The sequence below is a fragment of the Engystomops pustulosus genome, chromosome 1 (assembly GCF_040894005.1).
Source record: "Engystomops pustulosus chromosome 1, aEngPut4.maternal, whole genome shotgun sequence".
Taxonomy (NCBI): domain Eukaryota; kingdom Metazoa; phylum Chordata; class Amphibia; order Anura; family Leptodactylidae; genus Engystomops; species Engystomops pustulosus.
In genome coordinates this window covers 181,983,179-181,996,203 of record NC_092411.1, presented here as the reverse complement: position 1 = coordinate 181,996,203, position 13,025 = coordinate 181,983,179, and the positions used below count along the sequence as shown (strand labels likewise).

The following is a 13,025-nucleotide window of genomic DNA, read 5'->3' as shown; positions in this document are numbered from 1 at the left end:
GGAAGAATTCCCTCATACCCATTTAACAGTGATCACTTATGTACTTATCGCAGCCAGAAATCATTAGCTCAATAAATGAAAACTGTCTATACAAAAAAATTATTGTCCATTGCCTACATAAGATCCCTAACTTCCTAAACAACTGGGATATATGGCTAAGCTCGTCGTACAACACCATTAATGTATAACTATACAAATTTTTATATAACTACTACAGTTCAATGTACATCCAAACTTGTCGCCAAGTTTATGTTCTCTTGGTTATTTGTTTTCCTTACGTTTCTTTTTTTCCTGTTCTTTTATTGTTATATTGATATTTCCTGTACTAACTATGCAAAACAAATTTCTTGAATGCAATTTATTGAACATGTATGTATCATTACTCCTGGAAAATCAATAAAAATGTAATGTTCAAAAAATAAACCTACTTAAAAATAAGAATTAATATTGGGGTAACCCTATAGAACAGATGCTAAGCTGAATGCTTAATTTACCCACAAACCTTGTATCACTTTCATTATGTTCTTTTGACACTTTTTGCTGAAAAGGGCATGGCTTGAGATGCAACAAAACTGGGCAAAAACTTTGGTGCAAAGTCAGTCAAGTATGCCAGTATGCAGTGTAAAGTTAGAGAAGAGTCTGCCAAATGTATTATCCAGTATGAGCCACTGTGATTGAGTGGTGTCCGTTTAATATTAAGCAGCATTAGTAAATCTGCTCCTTTGTATTCATCCTTGTGTAGTGTTTATGAGCGTGTTAGTACTGAGTAATGATAAATTATGTTATTTGTGCTGGTTACGTTTCTCAAGACATTATGCTGTAAATTGCTGCGCTGGTATGTCTGTTCTGTTTGTTATTCAATTCATTGTTAGATTTATATTTATGTCATTTTAAATGTAGTATTTCCCATAACTTCAATTATTTATGTAAACTTGTCATAATTCACCTAATAAACCCTGCTAAACCAGTCGACTTTGAATTTCAACACAGGTTTAATGGGCTTGTAAACTGCATTTATGGCAGTAATGTACCTCACAGGTAAGAACAGGCTAGGCGCAGAATAATATTATTTCAGCCATTGACATCCATGATATATCGAGTGCTATATAGAGGAAACGACAGGGCACTTTGCATTTACACCATGTATATACTGACGGCACAACCAGAATCTATAGGACTTTATGGCTTTGAAATCTGGATTTTACAGTGGATTTCATCGGTTTTGGAGTGGGGTGAAATCAATAGCCACATATGGTCATGGCGATTTGGCTTCAATTTAGCTTTTAATCTGTTTGTATTTTCTGATAGTGTTGGAATTTTGTAGCTGCCATCTTGCCTCAGCAGAACTTAGTGATATGCTTTACATCAGCTTTATGGCTATAGGGTGAAGTTGTCTGGCAGAGCCAACTATAAGAGTTTTCTGGGGGTAGGGAGGATTAGTCAACCATGCAATCATGGTCTTTTCTATAGATGTGTTATCTTCTATTGTAATTCTGTCTGTGATGTAAATTAGATGAATCCTGTAAACAAATCCCATATAGAATTAGCAAGTGTACATCTGTAATAAAAAGAAATCTGCCACAAGGATGCACTACATATAAGCCAAGAACACTTACAAATGCTGGGGTGTTCCTCCTGAAAAAGGATTCAATTTTTATTTTGTTTATTTACACCTAGTTTTACAGGAAACCATCTTTTACTATTATGCAAATAAGCCTCAGGGGCTCCTATCTATGTCACAGAATCCCCTTTGGGCTCTGTCACACTTCCATTCGACTCTCTGGCTGGGAGAGAGGAGAGGGGTAGAAACACCAAATGTTGGTGTGAATAATTAGCAGACAAGAGAGACAGGAGGGGCTTTGGTGAAGTAGCCAGCTATTGCTTTCCTGTGCATGGGCGGGCAAATATGCAATGCAAATTTGAACAAAGATTGGCTCATTAAAACCTCAGATCCTGAGAAATTCAATCCAATGTGTTTTTTATTTGTGAAATTAGAACTTGTTAGAAATGTTTTCATCAGTATAGATTTTAAGTCCTATGGACATCACAGAATGGGATCTCTTTTTTTTAACTACCATCTGCGAGAGTGGAATATCAGGCAGACCTAGGCGTCTATGAAATATATTTGAAAATGTAATGATATGCACATACACATATGTAATATAGGTTAGAGAAGCTGGTCTCCAAGTCAACATTCTACTGACTAATATGTGTATTCCCATCAAAGTAATAAAATATTCCTATTTTACATGTTCTTTATTATGCATTTATTGTAAAATGTCATAGCCACTTACATGTTGGTATTACACATGTTTCTCATTGCTCCCCCGTGCTCTAGGTGAGGAGCAGCATATGATACTAAGGCTGGAGTGAACTCCTGAGGAGAGGTCAGATACTGCGGCGTCTGAGGCTGATGATGGAGCAAGACTTGCTGCTGTTGTAACTGAACCTGTTGATACTGGTGAACCTAGTTACAAAAAGACATACATACATTAAGACATAAGCTAGAAGTTGCAGTTAAAATGTTCATGTAGTCATTTTCATGGATGTGGGTACTGAGATGGAAACAAAGGCAGAGATTCCTTAAAGGAAATCTAACATCAGAATCCAGCTTAATAAACTAGAGACACATACTCATAGATCTCGGCACCATGACTGTAGTTATCTTCTTATATTTGTTATATTTGTTGGCCTCCTTCCTTCTAAAATCAACTTTTATAATTATCCTAACGAGCCAGAAGTGCCTTTAGGGGAGTTGCCAGAGCCCCTCCATGCTCTGGCTTCCCAGGTTGTCTCACCTTCCCTCCTCCATTGGCACTTCCCCCTCCCTCTGCCTGATGTAATCTCACACAGTGGTAGGGAGTAGTGCCCCTGCACAGTGCAACAGCCTGTAAAGCTAAAGCATGAAGGGGCTCCAATGACACCAACAGAGCCCTTCAAGCTCATTAGCGTAATTTTAAACGTTTATTTGAGAAGGAAGGAGGACATGAATAACATATAAAAAATTACCACAATTAGTGCCTGTATCTATGAGCAAGTGTCCCTAGTTTATCAAGCTTGATTTTGAGGTTTTCTTTCACCATTAATGTATCAATGGGGGGGTCGAATGCTAGGGACCCCCAATCACAAAAGCAACAAAGAATACAGCGTAAAGAGTAGCTGTTTTAAGTTCATCTAGGCTCCTATTCACAAAATGTAACATGTAATAAACGAGTGACTTACCATGGCTGGGTACTGAGGTGGGATATGATGTTGCTGGTATAAGGAGTGCATCAAATATTGTTGCTGTAGAAACTGCTGCTGGACTGCCTGTTGATACTGTATTTAGTGAAGACATAATGTGTTTATTCACTCATATATAATGTCAATTGCTACAACTCATGTATCATATTTTCTCTGTAAATATGATGACAGTCTATGCACAAATAGAGCCAATATGTAAAACACATTTTAAGTAGCCACAAGGGGAATTATAGATATAACATAACCTAGCTTAATGGGAACCTGTCACGGTGGTTTTGGACACTATACCACCCACAGGTCCTTATAGTGGTTGTGTGGATGTAATAAAGAAAAAAAACATGTATACTTATCTTCATCTGGAGCTCCTGGTGGCTGTGCACTGTCGCAAGTAGAGCCTCCATAGTATAGCATGCGCACTGGACCCAAGATTATCCCAGCTGCAACGCTCGAGGAGGTGTCAGCATTGGATCTAAGTTTTTTTTAAATTTAAGGTAACACAAATATACAGGTCCATATAGACCCAAATCGGCATGACAGGTCCACTTTAATAAAATGCAGCTAAGACCAAATGAGCCTGCCTCACTTGACACATGTCCCCACTGACAATGCCAACACTGCTAAAAAGATTTCCTTAGGGAAGGTTGAGTAGGAAGGTTGATTTCTCTTCACATAGCCAGTATCACTCTCAAACCCCTTCTTCCTGAAGGAGTAGTTAATGATATAGCGGAGCCACTCTCTCTCTTACTTATTCCTCCCCTCTCCCTAAGGAATTCTCTTCAGCAGGGTTAGCAGTGTCCATGAGGAGGTAGGCTAGCTTGACTGTATACTACAGCTTCCTGCCTGTGACTGTAACAGAGAACATCTATAAAAGTATTTTTTTAGAAGAATGGTGGCTTTAATCTCATGAATAGAGCATCATTGGAACAATGTATAAAAACATCTAAAATGTACAGAGTTTGGTTTGGGGGGGGGGTTTCTCTTTAAATTGGGTAATTTTAGTTAATGAGTCTTCTCAATATTCTTGTGGAGCATCAACTCAGAGTTTACCTAAATACTTAAATCTAGTCTTAAATCTTGGATTTCCATCTTCACCAATGTCAGAATAAACATACTGACATTTATTGTTAGGCAGGCATATTACCCCAGTTTTGGAGTGTTTTAAGAGCTCTATTAAAGTCTTTTGACATTAATCAAATCTGATTATAATGGCTTAGACAACTTGATTAATGAAGTGGTAATTCAAGCAGAGTGTTTGCGACTTAAAGGGAACCTACCACCCTGATTCTACATATCAAGGTAGAAGGGGTGGTAGGTGGATGAATGGGACGTGAGGATAGCCCTTTTTGGGCTAATCCTCATGTCCCGGCTATCTTTTAGAAAACTTTATTGCAGGCATATGCAAATTTATTTGTGCGCTTACTGGGGCGTAGAGTAGCCGGACATGAGGCTACTAGTCGCGGCTACTCCACACCCCAGTAGCCACGTTACTCCACCTACCATTTAATCTTTGGCGAGCAGCTACGTCCTAGTCCCCTGCGTTCTGCGCATGCACAGAACGCAGGCCTTCGGCTGCGCGGCCGCGGAGCTACTGCACATGCGCAGAAGGCCGCAGATGCCGGGGGACTCGGACGAGGGCGCGCAGCTACGAGGAGCTGCGCGCCGAAGACTAAATGCTAGGCAGAGTAACGTGGCTACTGGGGCGTGGAGTAGCCGTGACTAGTAGCCTCATACCCGGCTACTCCTCGCCCCAGTAGCCGCATAAATAAATTTGCATATGCCTGCAATTAAGTTTTCTAAAAGATAGCCGGGACGTGCGGATTAGCCCAAAAAGGGCTATCCTCACGTCCCATTCATCCACCTACCACCGCTTCTACCTTTATAGGTAGAATCGGGGTGGTAGGTGCCCTTTAATGTCTAAAAAGTTGTCAAAATATTTTAAATCCGGTGCAATAAATTCGAATGTTTCTCCTGGGCCAGGAAGGGACTAGAGTGAATTTGTGCCTAAATTTCCAGCTTTTTGAAAAGTCCCACTTCATAAATCTTCTACCTCATTTGGAGTCACATGATAAATCTGGAGTAAGTTTTTGAAAAGTGGAGTAGGTTGGCTCACTCTCACAAAAAGTAGCAAATCTTGTGAAAATCAGCAGATTCCACAATAAAAAAAAAAAAAAACAATTTAAAGACAGAAAATTGCAATTGTACACTGACCTGCTTTATGTAGGCATCCTGGAAGAGTTGCTGTTGCTGCAATTGGTGTAGCTGTTGTAACCTCCAGTCTCCTGGCTGAAGCTGCTGTAAAACTCTGTGCTGCTGTGAAGGCTGCTGGCTACTTTCCTGGCCCAAGAGTGTGCCAGGCATATTACCAGGCCGTGAATTTGTTGTCTCTGTACCAGCTACATTGAAATATGAGAAATAATTAATAATCAGTGTTGATTAACATCTCTTCTTGTAGTAATAAGTAGTAAAGCGTAGGTTCACATCATGTTTCTGATATGTGTTAAAAGAGAACCCATCACCAAGCCCCTCCCTCCCCAAACAAACCACATACAATATCATCTATATGTCTTTATACATGTTCCAATGATGCCTCTCTCCATGGGATTAGAGCCACCATTCTTCTAATAAAGACTTATTGATGTCCTCTGTTCCAGTTAAGAAAATGGGAGAGCTGCAGTACACAGTCAAGCTACACTGCCCTCTTCACTGAGGCGGACACTTCTAACCTGGCTAAAGAGAGTTCATGAGGGTGGGGTTAGGCGGAGGTTTAGAGAGAGACACCGTGGGGAGGGGGGGGGGGGTGATAGGGAGGGTATGAACCTGTCTCCACCAGAAAACTGTTCTCAGTTTGGGGTGTTATAGAAGAGCTTGCCCTGTGAGGTAAGAATGATTCTGAGGAAGGTCAGGTATCAGCCCAGAACTGCATGGGAAGACCTGAAGCAAGTTGGAACCGCAGTTTCAAAGATTACTATAAGTAACACGCTATGTCTTCATAGATTACAATCTTGCAGGGTACGTAAGGTCCTCTTGCTTCTGCCAAAACATGTCATGGTCTGTTCAGCAATGACTGGATGATCCAGAAGAGGTCACGATACATGGTCACATGATCAGATGAGACCAAAATTGAACTCTTTAGTATCAAATCCACTCGCTGTTTTTGGAGGAAGAAGAAGGAAGACTACATCCCAAGAATACTGTCTGAACCGTAAAGTATGGGGATGGAAACATACTTTGGGGGCTACATAGTGGCTTCATAAGAAGCATTTCAAGGACCTGGAGTGGCCTAGTCATTCTTCAGATCTAAATCTGATCAAAAATCTTTGGAGGGAGATGAAACTCTATGTTTTCCAGCAACAAACAAGAAACCTGAAAGATGTGGAGAAGATTCGTGTACATGAAAGGGCCAAAATTCCTTCTGCATTGTGTGCAAATATGGTCAAGAACTGCAGTAAATGTAGGAAGTTACATTTACCTAAAAGTTACCTAAAATGCTGTTCGCCACATTTATTGAAGGTATTAGACCATTTTTAGGCTGTTTTCTGACTCACATACAAGGAAGGGGACGTTTACGCTGCACTGTTCTAACGACCAACACATTAATACATCAACCCCCAATGGCTTTTTGTTACTCAGCTCTGATATATCTTAGACCAGTCCCTCAATAAGGAGAGGATTGTGAGTGACGTTCGCTGTGTGAAGAGATATCCAACTTCCTCCTCACCCCTTGACTGTATACTGCAGCTTCCTGTCTCCATTACTGGAACAGAGGGCATCAATAAAAGTTTTTTTTTTTTTTTAAAGAATGCAAACTCTTATCCCCTGGATAGTGGTATCAGTGGAACATGTTTAAAGTCATCGAAAAGGTTATGTGACCTAGTGCTTGATCTGCTGACAGGCTGTCCTCCTATACACATGTGTGAGACACAGACATCAGCTACACAAGTACCTGACATGCTCTCTTCTTCTATACATATGGCTGCATCCTGGAAAAGTTGTATCTCTCATATACACAGGCTGCAGGGGGCGCCAGCACCAGAAAGCACATGGAGAGGCAGCACCAGGAGTGTCACATCATTTAACAGGCTGTCAGTCATGTGTATATCATACACACACAGGCTGCAGGGGACGCCAGCACCAAGAAGTACATAGAGGCAGCCTTCCCCAGGAGTGTCACATCATTATACAGGCTGTCAATCATTTAGTGCACACAGGCTGCAGGGGACCACCAGCACCAGGAAGTACATAGAGGAAGCCAGCACCAGGAGTGTCTCATACACACAAAGGCTGCAGTGGGTGTGACCGCCGGCATGTAGAGTGACGATGAAGGGATATGGGCAATGCTTTCTTGTGGTAGTTTATGAAAATATATTTAGTTTTGTTGGTTAATTTGCCTGACAGGTTCGCTTTAAGTCTGTATTCTGTGAGCAACGGACTCACACTATAAATATATCCTTAGAATTATACAAGTCAAAAGAGTGTCCTTCAGGCCTATGTCTCATTGGCGCAGCTTATATTACAGCACAAAGATATGAAATTGTAGGTAGCAGACTTCCCTGTACTTTAAAGGAAATCTACCAAGAAAAACAAGCATGATAAACCAGGAACACTTCAGGCATGGTGATTGTGATAATCTTCTTATATTTTCTATCCATGTCCTCCTTCCTTCAAAAAGCAGCTTTAAAATTTATGGTCACATTGCCTGTATATAGGAGTAAGTGTCCCTTATTTATTCATTCTTTATTTTCATGGTAGAAACAAAAAAAAACAAAACACATACATAACATGCAACTTTTTTTTTGTTAAACAGATAGAAGTGAAGCATGTGAGAGAAAAACAGCCCTGTAAGGCATGTATCTTTTCATCATATATGCTGGGAACAATCTCCCGCATATACATAAGAGTGTTTCACAAGAGATTTGTTCACATTATTATTATGTTTAATTCAATGAACAATTTCCCATACCATTGTGAACCTGCTGGCTTGGTGCACTCATCTTAACAGGGGTTGCAGCATTTTGAATATTGAGCACCTTTGACTGCGTTGTACTAGAAAATGCCTTGGGTCTCTGTCTTGGAGCAATGGATGTTTCCGTGGGTCCAAGTGAATCGGTTATTCTGTAACATGAGAAACATGTTTGAACTTGAAGAAAATGTGTCTTTTTTCAACCATATTAACTATGTAAATTTGTGACTTTTGCCATAAGGTCAACCAAGGAAACGATGAAAGAGCAACAATTCTATATTTTAACCATCATAACCATTAATGTTATTTAGATGTAAAAAGGCATCTAGACCCTTCTTGAAGCTCTCTGTTGTCCCTGCTGTGACCAGCACCTGAGACAGGTTACTCCACAGATTTCTCACAGTAAAAAAGCCCTTTTGCCTCTGGTGATTAAACCTTGTTTTCTCCAGACGGGGACAGTACCTCCTTCTCTTTTGATTTTATTCAACCTGGAACACCATATTTTTTGTATGGACCATTCATACATTTATATAAATTAATCATGTCCCCCTCTCAGTCGTCTATTTTCAAGTCAAATCTAGCTATTTTAATCTATCCTCATAACTGAGACCCTCCATACTCTTATCACTTGCGTGGCTCTTTTATGGACTGGTGCCAAGAACTCAATGGCATATTGGCCATTGTGAGGCCGCACCAAAGGCTTGTACAGTGGTAATATTACATCCCTAGCCCGACATACCACTTTTGATACATGACATCTTGCTGGCTTTAGAGGCAGCTAATTGACATTTCATGCTGTTATTTAACCCCTTAACGACTTGGCCATTTTGTACCTTCCTGAAAAGTTTTGCGTTTATTTACAAGAAAAAATGATGCATTTGCCATTTTTCGAAATCCGAAATCATCACGTTTTCAGGCAAATAAGTTGCTGAATAACATCAAATATTGTTTTTCCGTATTTTCAGAATTGACCATTTTGGGGATAAATACTGTTTTGAATGAAATTTTACATATTTAGCATTAAAACCACCTATACACTTTTTTTTTACACATTTCCAAAAGATAAAAAGAGAAAACCCATCTTAAAATTTGTGGCCGTTACTTGTTTTATGGGGGCACAGCGGTGCAGAAAGGAAGATTATTGGCATACTCAGGAGGAATTGCACTAAACATTGTAAAATGCATTTTCCTTTTTAACCCATTGGGTACAAAAGAGGACAACACCAACCAGTGTCACCATTTTGGAAAGTACACCCCTTGGAGAATTTAGCAAAGTGTAAGTTGTGTGTATTCCGCAACAGGTGTTTGATTCAATTAGGCCCCAAAAAGGAAAAAGATTAAAAATTTTCTCAAAAAAGTTACTTTTACCCCTAATTTTTGTAAGCCACAAGGAATTCTGTCCTGGGGCAACAGCCTGAGTGCCCACTGAGAGGGCTCAGAGTGCCACTAATAGCACCCGTGCCATAGGTTTGCCACCACTGCTATAAGGGATTAAAGATGAAACAGTCCCCAAACATGTGTACTACTATCCCCCCCCCCCGAGTATAAAATTGCATCACATGTGCAAATAAAATGCTGTAAGGGTACACAGTAGGGCTCGGAAGGGAAAGAGGGATGTTGGCATTTTAGAAGCCAAATTTGACACACATCCTTTACATGCATTTGGAGAGCCCTTGTGGTACAAAACAGAAGAGAACCCCAACAAGTGACACCATTTAAGAAAGTACACCCCTCGGAGAATTTAGATGTAAGATGTAAAATATGTGTATGTGCCTATAAAGGTGTTTGATTTAATTAGGCCCGAAAGAGGTGAAAATTTTACCCCTAATTTTTATAGCCACAAGGGATAAAAAATGTAATAACCCTCAAAAATTTGTAAACCTATTTCTCCTGAGAGCAGAAGTACCCCACATGTGTATATAAAATGTTGTATGGGCGCACATTAGAAGGAAAGAGGGATGTTTGTCTTTTATAAGCCAAATTTGACAGAAATCTTTTACATGCATTTGGAGAGCCCTAGTGGTATAATACAGAGAACAACCCTAGAAGTGACCCTAATTTTTGAATGCACACCCCTTAGAGAATTTAGCAATGTGTAATATTTGTATTTGACCCTACAGGTGAATGATCCAATTAGGCCCTAAAAATGAAAAAGGTGAAAATTTTCCTAGAAATGTCACTTTTACCCCTAATTCTTGTAAGCCAAAAGGAATAAAAGATTAAATAACCTGGAAAAAAGTGTAAAACTATATCTCCGGAGTTTAGAAGTACCCCACATGTGCATATAAAATGTTGTATGGGCACACAGTAGAGGAAAAGAGGTAGGTTTGTCTTTTAGAATCCAAATTTGACAGAAATCCTTCACATGTGTCAGGATACATTTGGAGAGCCGTAGTGGTACCAAAACAGAGGAAAAACCAAAAAGTTACCCTAATTGTTGAACGTAAACCCCTTGGGGAATATAGCAAGGTGTAATATGTGGTGTAGTGTAATACACGTGGTGAAATGAGCATTTTGAACATACAGGTGGTTTCAAAATATGATGTGCAATGGAGTCCAAGATGGAAATTTCAATTATTTCTGGAAAGTTCAGTGCCCACTATGTGGCGCCCGTTATGTGGCGCCCACTATGTGCCACTGTGAAATATCAGCTCCCTGATTAGGAAGTCATGTTTCCTGATGCAAGACCCTACATGTGATCCTAAACGCTAGCCAGAAAATATAGCAAGGCTCCAGAATGATAAAGCACTTGGAATATAAATAAATAATAATAAAGAACTTGGAAGAATTATAAAGGATCTGCTAACAAATCCAGAGGCTTGGAGGGGAAATAGAAAAACCTAAATAAAAAACATAAAACCCACAAGTGCCCCTAGTTTGCAAACTATATCCCGCAATGAAATAATCGAGGGGTATGGTGATCAATTTGGCCTAACAGTTGTTACAATAATTCCTTTTACCGAAATGAATTCACAACAGGAGCGTGAATTGCAAATGTGTTGCCTATAAGGAGGCGGAATATACCAAGGAACCAACTAAAATTTTGTCACTCTGGAGTTGTCGCAGGTCTCTTAGTAGTATATACTGTCCATCCTAACTCCTCTTTTGGAACAGACTAATTTCTGAATCCTTTCTTTAAAAGCAGCGGAATTCACTGGGAAAATGCTGTCCTGGCAAAACCAGGCGACATCTAATCCAGTAGTACTGGGGCACTATCCATTAGTTCCTAATATCTGCCTCTTGAAAATGGAGAAGTAATAAGGCAAGGCCTGCACATTGGAACAGCACGGAAGAGTTGTACAGCATCATCTATACAATGTACCATATTTTCCGTAGGGTGCTGTACAGTGTCAGGAATGGGAACGCTGGGATAAAAGTTATCCACATACAAATGGTAACCCTTATCCAGCAGTGGGTGAACAGATGGGTCAATCGGAGCTCTCTGAGAGATGGCATGATGCCACCGAACATGGGCCCTAACACTGATGACTGGTGCTGTCCTAAACAGCAACAATTATCGCCGAGTGTTGCTCTTTACCAAGTGGATCACCCGTCTGTCAATTTTCCTATTCTGTAATGTCACAAACTTCTCCAAAATGGAAGATAAACTTACAACTCTATAATTGCATGGCTTAAATCTAGGGCCCTTTTTAAATATTGGCACCAAATTCGCCTTGAGCCTTGTCACTGAACAAGTCATTAGGTAATCTCTGAAGATTTAAAACATTGGCACAGCGATAACAGAAATGACTTTTGGCCCTTTTTTTGTTTCCATTTTTCTCTCCTCACCTTCAAAAATCCATAACTAATCCAAAGCTTGTTTTCTGTGTAACAAATTGGAATTCATAGTGATGTTACTTAATATTCCATGGCATGTACTGGAAAGTGGGAAAAAAATTCCAAAGGCAGTGAAATTAGTGAAAAATTGCATTTGCACCGTTTTCTTGTGGGCTTGTTTTTTAAGGCTTTCACTGTGCGCCCCAAATGACATGTATGGTTTTTTTTGGGGGGGTAAATACAATCACAGGGATACCAAATTTATATAGGTTTCATAATGTTTTCATATATTTACAAAAATTAAAACCTTCTGTACAAAAAAAAATCTTCATTTTGCCATCTTCTGGCATACTTTGGTGTAGAGAGCTGTGTGTCGTGTCATTTTTTTCACGACTTTTGATGACGTTTTCAGTGCTATCATTTTGAGGACTGTATAGCCTTTTGATTACTTTTTATATATTTTTTTATATTTTGCAAAATGGCAAAAATAGTGGCATTTTTGGACCATTTGTGACTATTCTCCATAACAGGGTTAAACACCAGTAATAAGCATTATTATATTTTGATAGATCGGACATTTTGGGACAAGATAATACCTAACATGTTTATGAATTTTACTGTTTATTTATATATCATTTCTAAGGAAAGGGGGGTTATTTGAATTTTTTTTTTAAATTTTATCACTTTTTTTCCCCTTTATTTTAGACCCCCTAGGGTACTTTTACCCTAGGTTGTCTCTTTGATCCTACCTTATACTGCCATGCTACAGGAAATTGCACATTGTAATAAATTGGTTAAAATGAGACAGCCTTGGGTCTTTGTACGACAATGACTCCCCAAATGACCTCACAGGGAGTGAGTGGTTAACACCGGAGTGATTACTGATGGGTGTTTGCTGCAATATGCAGCAATCGTTCAGCAGCGAAGAGGAGCCGTTGCGGTTTTCAGTGAGACAGACTAATAGGCAGTGAATCTAAAGCATGTGGTCTTTATAACTGGCTGCCACTTGACTGCCGTAGGGAGTTCTAGGCCATTCATTGACTGC

General features: G+C 39.7%; 1 protein-coding gene across 2 annotated transcripts in view; it reads right to left on the bottom strand.

Annotated features, from left to right (window-relative positions):
- Positions 1-13,025, bottom strand: part of BMP2K (BMP2 inducible kinase) — a 117,725-nt gene that overhangs the window by 19,920 nt on the left and 84,780 nt on the right. For both annotated transcript variants that reach the window (XM_072114400.1, XM_072114407.1), the window contains exons 10-13: positions 8,204-8,355; positions 5,452-5,636; positions 3,223-3,318; positions 2,295-2,467 (exon numbers count right to left, since the gene is read on the bottom strand). In XM_072114400.1, the coding sequence (XP_071970501.1) occupies positions 2,295-2,467; positions 3,223-3,318; positions 5,452-5,636; positions 8,204-8,355 (606 nt within the window). The remainder of the gene's footprint in view (positions 1-2,294; positions 2,468-3,222; positions 3,319-5,451; positions 5,637-8,203; positions 8,356-13,025) is intronic.